General features: G+C 39.1%; 2 protein-coding genes across 3 annotated transcripts; both read left to right on the forward strand.

Moving 5' to 3' along the window:
- Positions 1–251: 251 nt before the first annotated feature.
- ARSK (arylsulfatase family member K) lies at positions 252–19288 on the forward strand. Of its 2 annotated transcripts, none has more exons than XM_057398390.1 (9): positions 252–395; positions 1766–1895; positions 3769–3928; positions 5600–5882; positions 9446–9617; positions 11045–11269; positions 13355–13579; positions 13662–13928; positions 19161–19288. In XM_057398390.1, exons 1-9 carry the CDS (start codon positions 252–254, stop codon positions 19169–19171), a joined length of 1617 nt encoding a protein of 538 aa, XP_057254373.1. In that variant the 3' UTR covers positions 19172–19288. The 2 variants fall into 2 exon arrangements, with proteins under 2 accessions (XP_057254373.1, XP_057254371.1); XM_057398388.1 differs by lacking the exon at positions 19161–19288 and adding an exon at positions 15848–15979.
- A 274-nt stretch (positions 19289–19562) lies between these two features.
- On the forward strand, positions 19563–22057 carry RFESD (Rieske Fe-S domain containing). Its single transcript, XM_057398391.1, has 4 exons — positions 19563–19692; positions 20524–20704; positions 20794–20828; positions 21047–22057. Exons 1-4 carry the CDS (start codon positions 19615–19617, stop codon positions 21326–21328), a joined length of 576 nt encoding a protein of 191 aa, XP_057254374.1. The 5' UTR covers positions 19563–19614; the 3' UTR covers positions 21329–22057.
- Positions 22058–22341: the final 284 nt, after the last annotated feature.

The raw sequence follows: 22341 nt of genomic DNA on the forward strand, positions 1-22341 counted from the left end.
GAGCCGCGACGGGACAGGTCACAACCACTGCCCCGGCGCATACGCCCTGGCGTCAGGGCAGAGACTTGCCCCCCTTAGCCGCCATTTTGCTTCGTGCATTGTGGGAGATGTAGTTTTTGCCGCCGCTCGGAGCCGTACCCTGATGTGGTGAGCGCTTCTGCTGAGGCGGCTGATCCTCTGGTGGGGCCGGATCGGTCTTCGGGACTGCCGCATCCCTCTGTCCGGGAGAGGGAGGTCACAGAGCCGGGCCGATGTCGGGCGCCTTGCCGCTGAGGCGGGCCGGGCTAGTGCTGCTCCTTATGGCCGCCGCGCCCTGGGCCGGGGCGAGGCCGCCGCCCGGCGCCCCCGTGGGCCAGCCCCGGCCCAGCGTGGTGCTGGTGGTTTGCGACTCCTTGGTGAGGCTCCTGGGCGCGGTAGTGGCCGGGGCCGCGGTGAGGGAGGGCAGGAGGGTGGCAGAGCGGCAGCGGTGCTTCGGCGGCGTTTCGCAGATGCCGGCGGGAGAGGGACCTTCGAGGATATCTAATAGCAGAGAGGACTTTTCCGTGCCTGTTCCTTCTACAGCCATAGGCTACAGGGCTGGGTTTTATTCTCCACCACCTCTACGGGGTGGAAGGCTTGCCTGGGGTAATGAGGGCAGGCTTCCCGTGTCGCTCAGACAGTCGGTAACTCTTGTATTGTAAACCAGACTCGGCTTTCTTAACGGGAGTGTGCTGCACGTATTCAACGGGCGCATTACAGTAGTCAGAGACTTCTGCTTGTGTGGTACGGGGTGTCAGCTGTGGTATCTCCAGCTTGTCACCGCAATTCACGGTAGAGGGAGGCATGTCAGCCGGGCTGTAGAGCAGGGCAGCAGTTAATGGGACAGAGATGGTGTGTAAAAGAAATTAATGCTTTTCTCTCGGCTTAGAAAGCAAAATGGAAATTAAGGTCACTACAGCCTGTTGGTTTTGCCATTGTAAATCCTAAGAACTTTAGGGATGGGATGGAGAATGTCTGTAATCACAGAGCAAATGACTGAGTTAAGCTGTTGGGCATCATACTTGCACTGTTTGGTATAACAAATATTACAATAAGCTGCTTGGATGTATATCTACAGCTAAAAGGATAAAGGAACTAGTATATATGTTTTTATGGATTTCTAGTGGCTTTATTAAATGATTTATTGATACAGCCGTTTTAACCTCTAGACAGGTAGGAAAGATCTTTAATTCACAAATACCAGGTATGTTTCCTTGCTTACAACTGAAGACAGGCCTCCCATGTTACTGAGACAGTTGGTAACTCTTGTATTCTAAACTCAGCTGTCTTGCCACTTTTCCAGTCCAGAGTGTAGAGTAAGTTCACAGAGATGTGTGGATAAACCTTTAAAAGAAGGAAAAAGATGAAGGATCAGTTCTGATTTCACAGAAATACATGCCAATGCACACATCTGCATCAGGATTCAGACTGGCTTCTCGTCACCTTTCACCATAGCTATCCCTGTTGAATACATCATGGTGGGACTCTACTACCATAAGAACTGGACATCAGAATGTGTATAGCAGTAGAAAGGAAATAATTTTACAATGAAAAAGGCCTCATCTCCTTTATGTAACACTTTTCTTTATCCATTAAATTAGTCTAATTATAGCTTCTCAACATTTTATTTTCCATACCTGAGTAGAATTGGCAACGTTTGAGTAATGCAAGTTAAGGTAATAAAACTATGAATTAATGTAGCCAGTAGTTTGAGTTCATACTGTTTATATACTGTTTTTCTATGCAGGATGGACGCTTGACGTTTTATCCTGGAAATCAGACTGTGGATTTGCCTTTCATAAATTTTATGAAAAGATATGGCACTGTCTTTCTCAATGCCTATACCAATTCTCCAATTTGTTGTCCTTCCCGTGCAGGTAGGACCAAGCATGTGTCAATTTAAATACATGGTAATAATGGGAAATTTTGAAGGATTTAATTTAGGGAATTTGTTTTGTTTATCAGTAAGACCCAATTTTATTTTCGTTTGTGTCTGAATTTATAGAGGGTACTCATGTTTTATATGTATCTCATTTCTGTTTCTCATTATTTGTTTGTTTGTTTCTTCTTTTCCAAGCTATGTGTGAGCTCACAAATCTTTTTGCAAATTCCACTGCAGCGTTACTATTTGAAAAAAATATTTCTGGATTTGAAGAAAAATCATCAGTCTGTCTGCTGCAGTGCTAAAGCTACATTCAGAACTGCTCTCCCCAATGCAAAATTAATAATTCTCTTTCCTGTCTCAGGAAATAGTATTACATAATAACAGATGAATAGTACTGCCTTCCAATGGCATTTATTCCAAGCAGTGTGCTGAATGCATTATGTATTCTTCAGTAGCTTTAATTGAATATTTGAATATACTTGCTGCAGTAGTTGCCCTGTGTTCAATTTCCCTCTTGCAGAATTTGCTGGGAAGTTAGAAGGAAGCAAAGTTTGCCTCTTAAAATGCTTCTAGACCTTTCAGTTGTTGCAAAGACCCCTTGGGAGTTGTAAATGAAATTTAAAGGAAGGAAAGGAAGATCCCCCTTTCTCTCAAGCATACACTGGAACAAGCATCCCATCCTGATTGCAGCAGGCACAGGCTGTCAGATTAATTTTTTAGTACTTTATTTACTGATAACCTTTTACTGGTACCCTTTTCTGTTTTCAGGGCCTCATCTTAAGTGAGAGTACATGAGCGTGACATCAGTCGTGTTTTCTCAATTTTTGCATCTTTCAGATAATCTCTGTTGCTGAGAATAGTAACTGTATATTTTTCTAAGAAGTTTTGTGAAAATAGCAGCTACTGCTCCCAGTGAAGAAGATACTGCATGATGAATTCAACAGTTCATCATTTCTGTTTATCATTATAGGTGGTCCACCAACATCATCATGACCACTTGTCAGTCATCACAAGTGTAGCTCTGAACTAGCAGGACATTTCTTGTTTAGCCAGTGGCTTGGAGACGTCCAAGGAGCTGAGGGTACATCTGTTGGGGAGGTGTCAGAGATCACACTAGAAGAGATGGTGAGAAGGAGGATTTTAGGGTGGGGGAGGTAGGAGTATTGCCATGGTACGGAGGTAGGGCTGCCACACAGGATATTTCCATTGTGAATAGAACAGGTTCGTTCCGGTTTAGGACTCCTTTTGACTCTTAGAATTGGGAAGAGTGAATGATTCTCAACAATCTGCAAAGAAACACAGGAATTCACTAATAAATACAATACTTACAGTTCCTTTGCAAGTCTTCCCTTGGTTTCTTTTCTTCTTGGCCTCTTTAATAATCTGTTTTTTTTTCTAGAGCTGATAGTGAAGTTAATTACCTAAAGAGGATAAAACTGAGGGCATATATTATTTGTAAAAATAATATTCACTAATTCCCTCCACAGACTTTAAATTCATGTTCAAATTTAACTGAAGTAAGGGCAGATAATACTCTGTAAATGTAAATAGATGACTGTTTCATCAGGATCTGTACTACCATGGCATTTTCTGTCTGCAATTAATAGGAATATTTCCTAATCTACGGGAAACCTTTATTTAATGATTGCATAGCACCTGGATGGGACCTTCTGTAATTCTGGGGATTATTTTAGTAAATGTTGTTATTTGTATTGATGATGAAAGTAAGATTTGGAAGTGTAATACTTTGTACATGTGGACTTTTTGCCACAAAAATACTGATTGATCGCTTCTCAAGTAACTTGCATTTAGATAGGAAGTACCACCTCATCGAAAACCATAACCCATTTCTTTGTTCTCCCCAGCGATGTGGAGTGGTCTTTTCACGCATTTAACAGAGTCTTGGAATAACTTCAAAGGTCTAGATCCAGGTTATGTAACATGGATGGATCTCATGGAGAAGCATGGCTACCACACACAGAAGTATGGGAAATTGGACTATACTTCTGGACATCATTCAGTAAGGTAATCAGATAGATTCTCCTCCTGCAAAACAGGCAGGACTGAATTAATCATGTAATTGTCTGGCAAGTGGTTTCTATCTCTGAAATGGTAGTAGCTTTCATGTGAAAGAAATTTAGCAACTTTGTGCACAACCAAGTGTATCCCATGCAGATGCCCTATGGCTTTTACCTGTAGATGGAAGGTGAGTATCAAGGCTGTGGTTTTGCCCAATATGAATGAAGGTTATTTTTGATCATTGGCATTGCTCTGTAAGTGAAGTTCAAAAACGGTGTCTTGAGACTTCCAGGTTGTATTATACCAGCAATGTAGGAAAACATATTTGATAAAGCTTGGGTATCAAATCCACCATCACAAAACATGACGTGTTTTTTTGTCTTTTTTTTTTTCTTTGAAGGTCACACCTTTTCAAAGACTTACGCTGTTGCACTGGGTTGGCCTTGGCTGGATGCCTAGTGCCCACCAAAGCCACTCTGTCACTGCCCTCCTCAGCTGGACAGAGGAGAGTAAATAGAACGAAAGGGTTGTAGGCTGAGATAATGACAGGGAGAGATCACCTCCCAGTTACTGTTGCAAGCAAAACAGACTTGACTAAGGGAAATCAATTTAATTTATTGCCAGTTAGCAGTCAGAGTAGGATAATGAGAAATTAAACCAAATCTTGAATCACCTTCTTGTTACCCCTTCCTACAATCTGGCTAAACTTCGTACTGATTTTCTTTACCTCCTCACCCCCATCAGTGCAGGGGGATGGGGAATGGGGGTTGTGGTCAATTCATCGCATGCTGTCTCTGCCACTCCTTCCTTCTCAGGGGAAGACTCCTCACACTCCTCCCCTGCTCCAGCATGAGGTCCTTCCCATGGGAGACAGCCCTCCACCAACTTCTCTAATGTGGGTCCGTCCAATGCACTGCAGTTCTTCATGAGCTGTTCCAACCCCCCAACCCTTGTTTATGGCAGCCATGGTGTCATTCATTCTGGCAAAGAATTCAGGACATCTGCAGCTTAGATTTCTCAGCATTTTAGAGAGGCAATATTGTCATGATACTAGAAAATATGTTAAAAAAATAATCATTAAAGTGTTCTTTTTCTCCTTCTTGCTTTCTTTACACCATTCTACTCCATTGTTCCCTTTTCTTGATAGCATTTATACAAGAATGCCATTGTACAAGATCAGTCACTCTTACGGACTTTTGTTGTAAGTGGTAGTGTTTAAAAATGTTATAATAGTGTTATCCAAAACCGGAATGATGCTTCTAAAGGCAGCCTCTCCAGGCAAGTTGTTTCCCACAGGACTTTTTTAAATAACAAAAACCTAATGCCCTCTTTGCCAGGTGAAGTAATGTGAATCCATATCAGAAAGGGTAGCAGGGTCAACAAGATGGAGATGCTATTTCTAAATATTATTTTGTAGATGTGAGAAGAACCATTCTGAGAAGAAGTTATAATAAATAAGAAGATTCAGAAGCAGAAAAAAATTGCTAAAGCTTTGAGTATAAAATAGATGTGTAATAGATATTGATCAATTGAATAACAATTCTCTTTATTGTAGAAATTACAAATAGATTGCAGTATAAGGAAAGTTCTTCAGGAATTCTTAACTCTTTTGACTTGAAGGAAGCGGTGAAGAACACATTTTTCCACTGAGTGTGTATCATATGTATGTATTTTCAGTAACCGTGTGGAAGCTTGGACTAGGGATGTTGACTTTCTGCTCCGCCAAGAAGGGAGACCTATGGTAAACCTGACTGGTGATAAGAAGCATGTGAGAGTGATGGAAGCAGATTGGCAGAATACTGATAAAGCAGTTAATTGGATAAAGAATGAAGCCGTTAACCTTACTCAACCATTTGTTCTTTACTTGGGGCTGAATTTACCACACCCGTATCCATCACCCTATGCAGGAGAAAATTTTGGATCCTCTACATTTGTAACATCTCCCTATTGGCTTGAAAAGGTATGTGAAGATGAAATTTGAATATAAGTTTATTTATAAATGTACTTGTTATGAACAATATTTTATTCCTCACATGACTTTCCAAGTCAGACCCAGTTTAGATATGTCAGTGCAGAGTAAGAAAATTGTTGGTCTAGATGTTAGATTTCTGCTTTAAGGTTGAGCAATTAGAAGTGAAGAATTTCTTTCTGTTGTAGGAAAGGCTTTGTTAGCAGTCGTTACTGAATCAATAAAGAAGTTTGGAGTTCTGTGGCTAAAAACACATTAAACAGAAAATGAAATTACTGCTATACATACCTGTATTATTTTTTTTTTTCAGTAATGGTCTGAAGTTCATTGTTTGTAGCTTTTTTTTATTGTGCTTGTTATAAATGATGCTGAATGTCATCATTCTAAGTTTTATAGGGAGCGATTGACTTTTCCTAAAATATGAACCGAGAACGTAAAGTAGTAAGACACAGAAGTCACTTTTCTGTTAATTTCCTTCTGTGCCACTGTTGCTATTGAATGTTTTTAGAGTGCACAAAAGTCCCACTGTGTCCGTAAGTGGAAAGCTAACAGATTGCACTCCATTCCAAGAAGCAGTAATTTTTTTTCTCTGTCTTGTGTGGTCTCCAGGTGCCATTATCTGCCATTAAAATATAAATGGGCTAAAACAGCATTCACTGCATAAAGGCATTAAGATTCTCTGCAGCTGAAGAACTGAGAATTGGGTTTGAAAAGACTTCATGCTTACATTAAAACAAACAAACAAAAAACCCAAACAACCAAAACCCCCCACCCAACCAAACCAACCAACCAACCAACCAACCTACAAAAAAAAAACACATCACACCCCTGCAAAAACAAAAACAAAAACAAAACACACACCAAAAAAAAACCAACAAAAACCCACCCCTAGTTCATGTAACTTGTGGCCTTTTCTGCTGGGAAACTGCAAAATTATCCTGGTGCAATAAGAATACAAAGTCTTAGAAAAAAGGATGTACAGGGTTCTTCTGGAAATGGTGAGAAGCTTTTTGGTAGAGGAAAAGCCTGGGGGAAAAAGAACACCTCATTTGCAAAAATCAAGATCTGGCTTGGATATTAAAGAAGACTTGCTAGGTGCTAATTGCTAGGTTGGACATCTTGGGAAGTGGGGTTAGCTTTTTTAAAGTTGCAAGCAGAGTTATAACATCTCTCACAAATTTTTGTCATCCAGTTAGAGTAAATAAACTCCATAGCTTGTTGAGGTCTCTTCCACCACTACATACACATACTCAGTTATGTGAACCACATATTACCATTTATTGACCTTTGGATGGTGCTTACGGAATGTAGCTTCCATGTTTTGCCTATGGAAGAAGCAGTCTTTGAAAATGAGAGATCAATCTGATGAAGAATTTTGCATAGATGAAGAACTTGAATTAAATTACGTGTTTACTGAGTAGCTAATACAGAACAGAATATCAACATGGTATGTTTATGAAACCCTGTGTTGCTAAGCAGATGGTCCCCTATATTTTGCACTAGCCAGTACTTTTTCAGGGCATATGGCTTTTTTCCTAGCTATGAATTACGTCAGACAAACAAAGGGTTCATGACTATGTGAATCCCTAAAACTACGGTGTAGTCCTGTAGAACCCTTTTCCTGTAGAACCTTTTTCAGTCTTCTGATGAATGGTGGATGGTGTGGGACATTTTTGGGTCCTGTTATGTCTTAAGTGACTAATAGACACCATTTGAGGAGTCTAAAATGTGACTTTCTGTAGCCAAGGACCTTCAGCAATAGGAAGATGTCTGAAGCAATTGCCTGGTATGATTTTGTTTTTGCAGCCTGTTTTCTAAAGGCTCTAAGAAAACTTAGGTTTTGGTATGTCTGACTGTATTGCAAAGCTGGGTTTTATCCCTATGGGCACTTCACCTCCTGCTGCCGTACCAACTGTTTAGGTGCTGGTCTCTTCTTTCGAGTAACAAGTGATAGGATGAGAGGAAATGGCCTCAAGCTGCACCAGGGGAGGTTTAGACTGGATATGAGGAACATTTTCTTCATAAAAAAGAGAAGAAATTGTCAAGCATTGGAACAGGCTGCCCGGGGAAGTGGTGGAGTCTCCATCCCTGGAAGCATTTAAAAGACGTGTAGATGTGGCTCTGAGGGACATGGTTTAGTGGTGGACTTGGCAGTGCTGGGTTAACAGCTGGATTTGATAAGCTTAAAGGTCTTTTCTAACCTACATGATTCTATGACTTAATACATCTGCTAGATAACTTAATAGAGAATATTGACTGTTGTGGGGGGTAGAACTTTGTGGGTACTGGAACACATGTCCATAACAGCACTGGTGGTCAAAACTATAGCTTGTGCTCCAGAGACATGCTGTGCTAGTAGCTCCCCAGACAGCTCTTAGTTACCCATCCACACCTTGGGGCAAAACCAAATTGGGTTCAGCAGAGATTGATGCTTATTAAACTGCTACACCAATAAACAGGGATGCAATGCATCTAGGGACACCTTTAGTCTGATTGCTTTTGTGCTTCATGGAGCTGCTTGGAAAGTAAGCACCTCAGTTAATTTATCAGGAACCATGCTGCCCGTGTTTGGGGACAGCCTGGGAGTGGAGCTGTGGCTGCAGCCCCAGAAGGTGCTGCACAGGCATTAGAGTTGATGTGCCATAATCTAGGCCTCAGCTCTGTTAAGAAGATTTCCAGATGTAAATTAAGGCAACATGTCTGGTTTATTAATTTAAAAACTTAAGTTTTCTATACAAAGACTACATCTCTGCTTCATGGTAACGTGCTTTAAGTCTACAGTATGGAAGTAATTAACTGTTAAATGCAGCACTTACTTAAAGGAATATGTACAGTATGACTGCCTAGGCTAAACGTGTATGTCAAATGCTGAGGCTTTAAAGCTGGTATGGCAGCACACCGTATCTGTGAGCATGGCAGTTTGAATATACAAATCCATCATTGTTTGTAACCGATTGGCTCCTACATTTTGGTTTCAAACTGATCTTAGAATTCTTTATAACTGAATGGATTGACAACTGTAGAAACAAATAGAAAAGTGTCAGAAAATTTGACTAGTAATAGTGAATTCTTTTTATCAAGATGTCAAGACTTGTCATCCACTTTTCTAGAGACCTTACCAGACTATGTAAATTTCCATGTTGTTCTGTGGATTCACAAAACACTTGATCTTTTTGATACATACGAGTTGTAATTATCCTATAGTTAATGAAACTACGCCAATACTTTTGTACTTACTCTGGAGTACAGTTCCAGAAGACTGTTCTGCAGTATCTCTCTTAAAAAAAGACATCAGCTAATAGAACACATATTTATGGCTCCTAGCCTTAGTTTCTAGCTGATTTTTACAGCACTCTCTTAAAAATACTTCATATCTGTGGAAGCAGAGGGGAAGAAGGGGAAAGCTGGCAGCACCATGTAATGGGAAAGAAGCTAATGTTTCCTGGACAACAAGTTGAGAACTGTGAATTTGTGCTAAAAAGTTTTAAGTTAAATCTGTTTTTTAAAAAAATTAATTAGTTGCTAAAGTAATGTGAATTTCCTTTTATTTTTAGGTGACTTATGAAGCTATTAAAATACCCAAGTGGTCTTCTCTTTCAAAGATGCATCCAGTAGACTATTACTCATCTTACACTAAGAATTGCACAGGCGAGTTTACAAAGCAAGAAGTGAGAAATATTAGAGCATTTTATTATGCTATGTGTGCAGAGACAGATGCCATGCTCGGTAGGTAATGTTTCATTCTACAGTGAGTTTTCTTGTTCTGATTTTCGTAATTAAATGCCCATAGAGCTGGTCTTCTAGGAAAAAAAAAAAAAAGGAACCGAAACAAAACACAGTTCAGATCTGCGAGTAAGCCACATGGATGCTGCTTAATCAGTCTATATGATAAATAACTGGATAGTTTTTAAGGCTATTGCAAGGTGAATTCAGAGCACTGTGAAAAGTAATCACGCCCACCAGTCAGAGACCCTGTAAAAGCCCAGTAACTGTAGCAAAACAGTTACCAGTGTACAAGAGGAACTAAGTACTCGTTGATTAAGTACTAATTGAATCAGTGCAAGCAACTGGGAATGGGGACAGACTAGCAGAGCAGAGCTGAAAGGAAAGGTACATTTTATGGCACAAGCGATTTCCTTGGAGATTGATTTCAATATAGCTGGATGACAGCTATTACACATAGTAAACTTACGATGTTTCCCTTAGCAGCATACTATTGAAAGTTAAAGAGAAGAAAAACAAAAAAAACTAATTAGGCATTCAGAATTCTTTTTAGTTTGCAGTAACATCTACATACATAATTATGTAATTATTATAATGCAAATTGGTCTTTATTTACTGTTACAGCTGAACCCAGGACAAGTATTTTATTTAAAAATTTGAAAAGTGACCATGAAAGAATAAGAATTCCTTTATATTGTAATATAAAATTAATGAATAAATAAGCTGATCTTTTTAGCAATGTTAGAATGATCAAGACACTGAATTACTCTTCCACATTTTAAAGAAAATTAAAAATAAAAAAAGAGACATCAATTGGAGCCTGATGGCACTTCTGGAATGAAGGTATTGCAAAGTAACAGCACTGGGGTTTAATTTGGTAACATATTTTAAGCTTTTAATTAGTCTGCTTATGCAAGAATCATCTTTAATGTTAAAGATGTGTAAGCAATTACTGACTTCATTGACCCTGTCTTCATTGCACAAATTTGCAAGGAACTCCTGAGGGGATGTAGATACAGGAAGGAGAAACTTCCATTTACGCTGTGTAAAGTGGATGCTCTCAAGAGTCCTTCACCCTAACTGCAGTGTCAGAGCTTCTGCTGACCTATTCTACTGCTGTTGAAATGATTAGCATTAGTTATCCGAGAAATTAAACAAAAGTGACATAGCAAAAATGCAGCTTGTCCTGTGGTGCAGGACATTTGACATTTTATGGTTGTTGTTGAATGCCCTCAACAACTCAACAGATCCTTGCAACTCACTGGCGACTGTTGTTCTGGAATGAATGCATTGGGCTCTGCCTTCCAAGGCAGAGAGGAGATACCAACCCTCTGTCTAGGATTCCTCAGGGTTTGCATGCCTCTTTGCAGGTACAGAAGTTGGAAAGAATATTTTGAACATAGCCTTTCAGTATCTTTTTCTTGTTGCAGGTGAGGTTATTTCAGCTCTGAGAGATACTAGGCTTCTTAAAAAAACAGTTGTTATATTCACTGCAGATCATGGAGAACTTGCTATGGAACACCGGCAGTTCTATAAAATGAGCATGTATGAAGGAAGTTCACATGTTCCCCTTTTAGTTATGGGGCCAGGCATAAAAAAACAGCAGCAAATACCAAATGTGGTATCTCTTGTGGATATATATCCTACTATGCTTGGTAAGTTAAGTAATTTAAAATTATTTTTTTTCCCCCAGTTGTATTATAGTCAGGCTTTCATCTCCACTTTGTGAGACAATGTAGTAACACAGTGGGATATAAAAGTTTATTGGCAGAGGATACGTATGAACTTAAATGCAAAAAATTGATGTAAAATTTAAAGGAGCTCAGGATGCTCCTTATTCATGTTACTGTCATCAACACAATTATAATGAATTATATAGGAGTATCTTAAAACAAAGGAAAACTGATTAAAAAGTCAGATGCAGTTTAGATATGAATAATTTTTTATAGCCTTCATACCTAACAGTGTAAATGCATCCAGAGATGAGATTAAACCTGAAAGGGTGGAGGTTCATTAGAAATGTCTTTTACAAAGGGGCACGTGGAAGAAATGTTATAGCAACTTTGTACAGGAATTGTGCTATTGATCATGTCAAGCATAATACAGTATGATGATGGATATCATTCTTACCTTCTTAGATGTGGCAATATTCATTGTAGGGCAGAGAATCAAATAAAAAAGACTGATAGTAAATTGCTTACATGCAGATGGCAGTTATTTTTTAGAGTGAATTTTTTGAGCAGTTACCTGTGGTAAATCATGCAAGAGATGAATCTCACTGAAACTAAACATTAGGTGAAATCACCATTTGATTCTTTATCTGGGACTTTTTAGGCTACCAATCAGAAAATGGTCTTTTCCAGGCATTCTGCAAAGCTTGCTCTTCAAGAACTGTCACTGTATACTGCAGTTCCCTGAGAAAGTGTGGGATAGTAGATAAAACTATACTTCAATTAGTGAAAGACAGTGAAAAATCCTTTTCTATATTGTCTTAATTTGATTTCCTAAGAACAGAAGAAAGAATCTTTATCTGCATGTCTCTTCTCAAAATTTCTGGTCTATTTATCCAGATGAAAATAGACTATAATCTGAATAGGTTTCTCTTCCAAATTCTGATATCAAGTCTTTTATATATATAAAAAGTAATCTACATTGGATATGGTACTTATGTAAGTATCATATGTAAAAAGTTAAAAATCTTCTTTTTTTCTTTGTGCTTTTCCTCAAATAACATAACTGGTCAGGTGGTTTAAGTTCCTTCTTTCCTCCCTTCCTCCCTTGTTGCATAGAACTTATATGCACTGCATATCACCACTTGGCATAGGAGATGAAATACTACCATAGTGCTCTTTGACATGGAAAGTGATGAATTTTTAATAACTGTCTGTCATGCTCCATTTAGGACACACTAGTTTAGGTTTAGTTTAGGTAACATGCTTGGGATTCTCAACTGTTTTTCAGGATGTCTCTGAGAGATCTGTGCAGCCTCTTAATATTGACCTAGTCTTTGGGAGTTAGAGACACTTGTGATGTGAGTTGATACTCAGGAGCTTCAAGTTACAGCATCTTCTAGGGGCCATCCAGCAGGCCATAGAGTTATTCATTGTTTTCCATACGCGCACAGTATGGATTCCACCTCTGACACCATCTTCATCTCCAGCTGTACCAGTGAAGCAAATGACCCTGTTCCTCGGTTTCCCCACCAGTTACAGGTGATAACCGTAATGGCCACCATTTGTAAAATGTTCTGTTACTCACTGATGAAGAATATTAGGTAAGAGAGTAGCACCGTTATTAGCACAGAAATGAAGGGTTAGACTATTTTGGATGTGTAGCTTTTGGGGTCATTTCATGCTATGACAGTCTCTTTCGCCTGCCTGACTTGGTTAGAGCAGAAGCGAAGGGAAGGGTATAAAACCATGATTAAAAAATAAAAAAGCACTGTGCTTCAATGGAGGCTATTCCAATTTTTTTTTTAACATACGTCTGTTAAAGATGGACTTAGACACAGCAGATACAGATACTGCTTTTGATCAAGATGCTGACCTTGGAAACCTCCTTAAGGTTTTTCTTTTAAATTATTATTTGTGTATTTGGGGGTTCCTGTGTTCTACTAGAATAATTAGGAACGCATGTTTTAGTACTGAAATAGAATTTTTTTAAACACATGTAGTATTATGTTAGGCTTTTTCAGTCACGGTAACTGCAGTAGCATTTTGACTTCGTTTATCTTTGCTTAGATATAGCAAGAATTCCTGTCCCACAGAACCTCAGTGGATATTCTCTTATACCACTGCTACATGGGAAGGCTGAGAACGGAGTGTCACCCAGAGGGCATCGGCCCTCATGGGTATTGAGTGAGTTCCATGGATGCAATGTAAATTCTTCCGTGTACATGCTTCGAACTGGCAAATGGAAATATATCACGTTCTCAGATGGCTGTTCAGTACTTCCACAGCTGTTTGGTATGTTGCCACTTTTATGTCCTGACCAACTCATTAATTTACTTAAGTGCGAACTGGCTCATAACTGACGTGTTTGTTCCAGATCTTACTGCTGATCCGGATGAGCTGACAAACATTGCTGTAAAATTCCCAGCAATGGTACATTCCTTGGACAAAATACTCCACTCTATAGTAAACTACCCGAAGGTTTCTTCTTCTGTTCAGGAGTATAACAAAAGACAGTTTATCAGCTGGAAACAAAGTTTAGGTCAGAATTACTCAAATGTTATTGCCAACCTTAGGTGGCATCAAGACTGGTTAAAGGAACCAGAAAAATATGAGAATGCAATTGACAAATGGCTTCATCAAAGTAAGTAAAAGCAATCTAGATTTAATATGACTGAGAATATGAAAGCATTATTCACTGGTAATGTTATGCTATATTTGAAGTGTTAACAATTATTGTCGTATATAAGCGATTGAAAGCAACAACGCCTGAACAACTACCACTATGTTTTAAAAAGCCAAGAGCATTTTATACAACAAGCTAGCACAACATATCTAGATTTTTACATGTTATAATTCTGTAACACTTTATATATATGGGAAGGATAGTACATAAGTACTGATTGTGTGTATGTAATATTTAGCTGGTAGCAAATATGCAGAATATTAAGCATTAGAACTCAACAGCAGTTTCCATTTCTAAGGACAGACTGAGGCAAGGATTATAAAATTCAGTGCAGTGGCATACCAGTTACAGTGAAATGTGCTGGAGCCAACTTTCCATCAGGATGGATTTTAAGTCCACAGTGAAGACACATTCATCCACCTAAGAGAAGCTATGGCGGTTAAAATAGAATCAAAAAGTTAACAAGTAGTATTGGTCTGAATATATATATACAGTTTATTCAAGTACTTACTGTGTCACCATTCCTGTTTTGTACGTGGTTGACTCCATGTTTTCAAGATCTGCCTTCTGTTCTCTTGCTTTTGGATCTGGTACTTACCACTCCTTGCTGTCTAATAATGTGCATGGGCTATTAATTGAATAAGTGTACAGGTGAAGAGGCATCTGGTCTCAAGTCACTGTCAAAAGTTTAAAACAAACAAACAAACAAAAAAAAAAAACAGAAAACAACCCTCTGACCAAATCCATGAGTAGAGGAGTTCTCTGAAGAGTCATAGTGTGATTTGCATAGCTTTAGATGAAAATTGCTTGAGTAAATCTCCATTACACAGTTAGGTTCTTCAGGGAAATGTTTTAATGTGCATCAGTGGGTGAAGAACTGGAACCTGAAATGTACACAGAAGAGATGTGATTGAAACTTTCAGGAAGAGTTAACATAAAAAGACCAGTTCACGTTTTTCCAGGGATGGGACAAAAAAATTGAAGTTTTGGAAGAAGGGTAAGATCTAGCTAGTAACTGTTCTGCTGAAGGAAAACATAATTGTTGTAGCAGCAGTTAGGTTTGCTTATTCTTGATCACAGTTATTGACGCTGTTGTAATAAATCAGATGACATTATTCTTCATACCTAAATGCTTTCTGAAATCTGTAATTAAATACTCAGCAGTAAGCTACCAAAAATAAACATGAAAAATGTATGTATTTTCTGATACAGAGTACTCCATATGCATTTTGCAAACAACACTCTAGAATTGGGTACATATTTATGAATGTTTTAGCTATTTTATGTTTCTTTGTTCATAGAACATTAAGGCTAACTTTATACTACTTACTGCTATGATAGCTTTTTTTTTTTTTGGTAGGCACGGAACAAATTAATAATTAAAAAAAATGCAAGCACCGGAGCACATCATAATTCTTGCTGAGTTCAGATAGTAATGAAATTATTTAAGAAAAAAACACAGCAGTGTAATGTAAACCGTCTGCATAAGTAAAGAAAATAAATACATCCATATGAAAGCTTGTTCAGGTGGGAAGAGGATGGATAAATGGATAACTTTCTAGAGGTCTGGACAGAATGCAGTACATCATATAGAATATATTAAAATAAAATTATAATGAACTGGATGTGGTATATGTGTGTGCTTTTTTAATAGCTGAATGTTTAAAGAAATTGCTGGAAAATGCTTAAAGAAATTGCTAGGGAAAATTGTATTTTGTCAGTGCTGTGGACAGTGTCTTTTTTTAAATATACAAGCTTTTAAGATTAACTTCTTTGTAAGTGTTAGGCTTACAAAAGTGCAGTTTGCGAAATGGAAAAACAACTTGGGGAAACAAACTTCTTACCATAATTCCTTGAGATAACTTCTTGTATCTAAGGGTTTCCAGAGGAGCCCAGTGCATGGGGGCAGGTTTGCAGATAATGCAGAAAACCCTAGGAATGTGCCAGCTCACAAAGCAGAGCTACAGCATCAAGAGGCAGAGATGCTCCATTGCAAGGTGATTCTGTGGTATCAGAGCCAACCAGTTGTGATCTGATCTGAAGCCAGTATGTCTACTCTGGTGCTTCTTTTCGTATCCCGTAGTCTTAAAATGCTTATTTAAATAGAAGACCCTGACTTGTTTGCTAAAAGTAAACCTTTGACTTTTCCAAGTTACTATTTGCATGTGAACCTTCGTTCTTAAAAGCTAGAGAGAAGGCAAAAGCCCCCTAGTGCCTTCCGGCCTCTGTTTGCAATAAATAGTCTACCTGTGTTGGAATAGAACTGAGCTAATTTAAATACTAAAATAGATACATTTAACAATGCAGTCATAATCAATTACTCTGATTTAGTTATGTGAATGCATCTGCATTATTGTAACACAAATGAGACTTGCAGCATGCAAGGTTGGCTAACTAACAGGAAGAAACTTGTTTTCAAACGTGCTAAGGGAATTATGTAGTATTAACATTGAAGAGCAATTTTTGAATGAAAGGGAGAAGGGGACAGGCTAGGATGCCAGCAGTTCAAACCAGGTATTTAGGAGGTGTAGCCAGGTCAACACAGCCTCTTAGGATTTACCTGAGACTAACAAAGGCATTGGCGTGATCAGCCTCTGTACCTCTCTTTCAAGTGCTTACAGAGGCAGGAGAGGTAGCACTGTCCTGCTGAACAAAAATGGGATTATTTTTGTAAATACAGGGTCCAGATGATCACTGGAGAGGTAAGAGACCGCCACTGTAAATTTGCCAACAAATCACAGGAAAATAATCGTGCTGCCTATGTCAGGGCAGCTAGCTTAGTAAGAAAAAAAAAAATCAGTGGGAAAATCCAGACATTAAATGCACCTAGGCAGTGACCCGTCTGATCTTTCTTTAAGCAAGCTATGGAAATAGAAGGTAGGTAAAAGAAAGCTAGGTGAAATTACTGTAAGTTAGGTTCACAACTGGCTAAAATCAAACTCAGTAGTAGGTACCAAAAGTTAAAAAGGGGAGGGCTGATCAAATAAGGTCTGTGCCGTTTGGTACTTTTTAGAAAGTAATTTGAATTCAGGAGTAGATACTTCTATTAAACATGAGAAAATACACCCTAGGAGAGCTAGCAGCACTTCTGTGGACAGACTGAAATTACAAGTAGTCTTGATTAGCTGGAAAAAGTTATCTGAAATCATTCAATCAGGTACAATTCAGCATGGATTGGTTGAAGGCCAAAATAGAAAGGAAAGGGAATAATATTAAAATGGTGAACAGCAAACTGTCTAGGCTGCAGTTTTGCAGGGTCAATACCATTCCATCAGGTATTGGTGAGGTGCCCCCTAGGTCCAATTACAGCATTTAACAGAGCTCCAATCTGCAGGCGCAGAGTTCTCACTGTACCTGCTCTGGTTTGTCAGTCATTTTCATACATGTGAACTACCATCAACATTCTGAGGGCATGACATGCATATGCTGCCAGCTGTAAACTCTACACATCATTCATGCCCAGTCCTAGCACTCCCAGTAGAGCTCTTCTGTTGCAGAAGATTGTAGGTTTGGCTTAATTTGCAGTGTCAACATGACAAAAAATATTCAGCTGGTAAAGTAGGTGTAATGGAAATCTTATTAATAAAACTATAGCTAAATGAGGATGTGGCCTCGGAACAGTGTTGCTGCTCTGCCTTAAAAGATGCTTCACATGAACAATTACAGTGTTTTAGATTACTTTTGCCACAAGCAGGGGTGTTTCATACCTGTACATCCAATCCAGCAGGCCGGTTACAGCCCTTCACTCTGTACAGCTAATTAGTTAATTAATGCAAGAATTACACCTGCCCACCTGAAATGAAATGGTGCATAGTGGATTTAAACAGAAGCAATAAGGTGCCATTGTGGTAGCTGCTTGGTAGCTTGGGATTCTGGCGCGGGACCCAGAGCGTTATGCGGGCACCATGTCTTGTTTGAATGAACAGTTTTAACACCATCATCAACCTGGAAGAAAGAGGATCCAGCGAAACTAGTTAGTATTTCACCTCAGAGTGTGATAGAGAGTTGACTTTCCAAGGGACTGTGAGAAAATTGGCAGACTGATTGTCATTTTAACATGCTTTTGATAGGGATGGTCACAAGCTCAGCTATCTCCTGATGCACTCTTAATGTGGCTGTGCTGTTCAAAGAAAGGAAGGAGAAAACAGAACTTTGCTCATCTGGTTCCAGCTGTGGAGGCAGTGTTGTCTGGATGGCACCAAGCCAGGGGCTGAGGTGGAAGAAAAGGTGGTAATGGGTGAAAAACCATCTTGGAGGTCTGCTGCCCTTCGCTAGATCCTATCCCAGACTCGGACGACTCTCCAGGCAAGAGACTTCTGCCTCTGTTGGGTTTTTCAGTGCCTCCTGGGCTGCTATGTGTTGAAATCTCTTATGTTCTGTTCATACTTTGCAGGTACATGTCCACTTTATGGGTGAGAAAAAGGGGCAACAGTAGGCTTGCAGTAACTGGGTCTAGTTAGAGGTCTTTCGTGATGAGGAGTCCTTAACTGTGCTCCTTTTCTAAGGGAAGAAAGTCTTTTGCTACCATGTGTTTTAACAGACTCGGCAGCACATTAACAAGTGTACATTGCCTCAAAGACTTCTGGAGGACTTCTGATGTGCCAAGGCGGATCTTGATCTGTAGCTGGTTATAGATAAGCGTGCAAGTCTTGACGGTAATATGAAGCCATTGGCTACTGATTGCCTACTGATTGGGCCATGCAGGGTCCACACTGTGCTGACAGTCTGAGCCAGGTTTCAAACTGGGGTGCCTGGATAATTCATGTATACAAAATCCAGTCTGACTGTAGAGATGTCATCAATAAGTGAGCTGCAGGTTTGGTGCCAAGTGTTATTTTAATACTGTTTTGTACATACATATATATGTGTGTACGTTGATGTATGTAGATATACATGTGCGTCTGTATTTCTATATGTGTGTATATTTAGATACGCAATTTTTAGAGGTGTCTTCATAAGAGTGTTTCTAACCACAGGCATCTGCGTTTTAAGATTTTAGCCAATTTGGAAAATTTATAGGCAGAGTCAGCAAACAGGTGATAGTGAAAAGACTGGGGATTTCTTACTATGTATTTCTTACTATTTCTTCTTGTGGTTAGCTTGCTGCACTCTATGCTTATTTTTTTAAGAAAATAAGCATGAATGCCTTACTGGATTGTCCCATGAGTCTGACAGTGTTTTGCTTTCTAGGTAAGACTTGATGGAAGTTCCTGTAAGCTGGAAAGCAGAGGGTCAGTCCTGATTGCACGCAAATCAGATAACAACTGGCCTTGAAAATGTCACACTCGTATCTGTCTTCCCAGTATAACGGTTCATTAATAAACATGCAGCTGCTGAATACGAATAAGCACATAATGTATTGCGTGGCTGTGAGCAGGATTTTGGTTTGGCACATCCCTCTTGGAGGAGGTGGTGGTGGTGTGGGCTGACAGCAAGAACGGTAGCAAGAAGAACCTAGAGTTTTCTTCTGTTATCAGGCCAGCCCCAGCATGTCCCTGCTCCTTATCAGTTCTGGCAGAGCTGGGCCCTGCCACGATGAGCCTCCATACATTGTGCCTCTGGTGCTATAGGGGTCAACCCTGCTGCCTTCTGTTCACACATAAAGAAGGGCTGCGACACATGCTGTTGCACGTGAAGAGAGGCAATGCTGGACCTCATTATTCTGAGCCTCCATTTCTTGATCTGCTTTCTCATCTCCATTGCCATCTGGCGTGGACCTAAGGTATGGTGGCTCTGCACTCCTCTGCAGTGGGATCCCCACACCCGTGGTTTCCCTTCAGTCTCTATATACAAAGACCTTTTTTAACCTGATTTTCTGAGGAAGTTAGGGTTGTATAGCTGTACTGGGAATTCAGAGGGAACTAGAACACAGTAGGTATTGTAAGCAAATTTAACAGGAAGGCAGGTTTTGTGATAAAACTGCTTATGTTCTCTGCTGGGAGAGGCTATTAGACATTTGAAATATGTAAGAGGAGCAAGGGAAAAGCAGATACATTTGCTAAAGAGACACATCTGCTAAAGAGGCCAGGTTGAATAGAACTCCCAAATAAACTCTTTTTTTCCCTTTTGCAGATGGAATATTTTATCAACTTGCATCAGTTTTGTATTTCTAGCCATAGTATTATTCAAAGAGTATTGTATCTACATGTAAATGCTACCCATTGCATAGCCAAACTACGCAGTACAGCAAATTACATTTGCTGTCCTTATTTTTGTTTCATGTAGGTTTTGAAGGGAGGTAGCGAATAAAGTGCAGAGTAAAGGAATAGTGATTGAGAATTTATCTTGACTCATCCTCAGGTGTCAGGTTTGCAGCAGCTGATTTTCCTAGTCCAAGTTCCATTAGTGAACACTTTGGCCAAGCATTGTCACCAAACTCCTGTGCTTTGCTTTGTGTGCATGTTTGCTAGTCTTTTGTAAAACTTCTACTCCTTTCATCTCACATGTTAAATGCTTTGGGGTTTTCTCTGGGACTGAGACATGCGTTCTACGTGTAGAAATTCAAACATGAACTGTTTTAGAAGTGGCTTTTTTAATTTTTTTGTGTTTCAAGGATGTGAATTTGCACAGCTCAAGCACAGGAACAGTTGAAGTGGAGCCAGAGGGTCTTATATTAATTGGCAAAGAAGATGACATAAAGAAGTCTCGAAGAGTAACAGCCAGAGTCAATGGCAGAGAAGTTCTTGTTTTCTACCATGAAGGGAAATTTTATGCTATGGACTCTCGCTGCTACCGTAAGATATTTGCACATATGATCAAAATGTTGCAACAATTAACATAAAACCTGCTGCATAAATTAATAATGTTTTCTACCATGTTTCAGATGAAGGAGGCCCTTTATGCCTTGGAGAAATAGAGGTACGCAAGCAAAATAAAAATAATGTGTTGTAGTATAGAGTCATGTAAAAACTCTATTGCATTGTATTTTAATACTCTTTCTGAGTATATCATCAAAAGAAATAGGTAAGCGATCAACCATACATCCAAATCAGGAAACACATCTTTTGTCCTAGAGATTCTTCCAGGAGAAGAATAGGAAGCCAGTGACTTGCTATTTTTAATTCTTGTTCTTGCAGGATATCAATGGTCAAGCATGTATTGTTTGTCCTTGGCATAAGTATAAAATTACTTTGGAAACAGGAGAAGGATTATATGAAGGAATAAACCCTTTGGAGCCATCACCAACACCACAATGGCAATCAAAAGGAGTCAAACAAAGGATTTATAAGGTCACAATAGACAATGGAAACGTTTATGTGAGTCCTCCAGATTTCTCTGTAAGCTTTGACTCTGATTATTTTGCTGAAAAGTACAAACATGGTGGTGAATTAGCTATTAAAAAAATAAGCAGCTCATGAGCAGCAAAGTAATCAGAGCCAGAAATCAAAATCCTGGTGAATGCTCTAACGAAGCACCATTGTTGTGAAATAAAAGTGTGCTGTGGCTGTGAAGATTGTCTCCAGATTAAATTCTAGTGTTAATGCTAGTGTTAATGTTATGTTAAAGCATTGAAATGTGTAAAATTGAGTATGATAAGATGCTCTGCATTGTCAGAAATGTGACTGATCTTGTGCCAATGATTTTTTTTTTCACTTGTATTTCAAAAAGACTAATTGACAGCAGAGTGCTTTGTAATAGTTGATATTTTAGAAATCCTATTATGCTAGAATTGTTTTAATTTTTAGAAGTGAATGTAGTATAATACTGCTTATAAGACACATCACATAGTTTAAGTAAATTGTCGTGTAAGGGTTATAGTTATATACTTAACAGTTTATACTACTAATGCCTTCGGTATAAATGACATGAAAATTTATAACCTTTTAGATATACACAAGAAATTTCAGGATGTTTATTAAGTGCTACAAAGAGAAGTACAAAGCTTAAGCATATTTTAGTGAGCTTTTTAATGTCTCTTTCTATATTACTACTGTGAATCCGTAGAAGTATCTATATTCTTTTGCCTCATTGAACTCCTTTTGACAGTTCATCAAATAATGTGACAAGCATTTGTCATGTGTAGCTTGTTCTTCTTGATTCTGTCAGATAAAGAAGAAGCTCATGGAGATAAAAAACCTGATACATAATGTAGTGGCTCTTGCTTGTTTTGTTGTTGGGGTTTTTCTTTGTTTGTTTATTGCGAGCACATTTTTATACATAAGTTTGAAAAAGTGTGCTTTCTGTTTAGAGCCAAAAGTTAGGTTTCTCTGTGTGTTCACTGAATAATATCAGACTGGCCCCAAAAGCTCCTCCAAGAAGGTTTCCCTCCCTGGTGCTGAGCAGACTGGGCTCTTGAACATAGTGGCTTCCCCTGCCTGCAATTCCTTGGGATGTATTTTTGGTGATTTCTTGACTGTTTGCAAAGTTCAGT

Source organism: Pezoporus wallicus, unplaced genomic scaffold (genome assembly GCF_028554395.1).
Source record: "Pezoporus wallicus isolate ANWC-B61680 ecotype Strahan unplaced genomic scaffold, APGP_CSIRO_Pwel_v1 contig_6580, whole genome shotgun sequence".
Taxonomy (NCBI): Eukaryota; Metazoa; Chordata; class Aves; order Psittaciformes; family Psittacidae; genus Pezoporus; species Pezoporus wallicus.

What these genes read in the sequence shown, in the direction of transcription:
- RFESD (XM_057398391.1), top strand. Translation starts at nt 19,615, where the DNA reads ATGCTGGACCTCATTATTCTGAGCCTCCATTTCTTGATCTGCTTTCTC. An exon ending in TATGGACTCTCGCTGCTACC is followed by an intron (nt 20,705 to 20,793) that starts GTAAGATATTTG and finishes ACCATGTTTCAG; the next exon opens with ATGAAGGAGGCCCTTTATGC. An exon ending in TATGCCTTGGAGAAATAGAG is followed by an intron (nt 20,829 to 21,046) that starts GTACGCAAGCAA and finishes TTGTTCTTGCAG; the next exon opens with GATATCAATGGTCAAGCATG.
- ARSK (XM_057398388.1), top strand. Translation starts at nt 252, where the DNA reads ATGTCGGGCGCCTTGCCGCTGAGGCGGGCCGGGCTAGTGCTGCTCCTT. An exon ending in TCTGGACATCATTCAGTAAG is followed by an intron (nt 3,929 to 5,599) that starts GTAATCAGATAG and finishes ATGTATTTTCAG; the next exon opens with TAACCGTGTGGAAGCTTGGA. An exon ending in TGACAAATGGCTTCATCAAA is followed by an intron (nt 13,929 to 15,847) that starts GTAAGTAAAAGC and finishes CTTGTATCTAAG; the next exon opens with GGTTTCCAGAGGAGCCCAGT.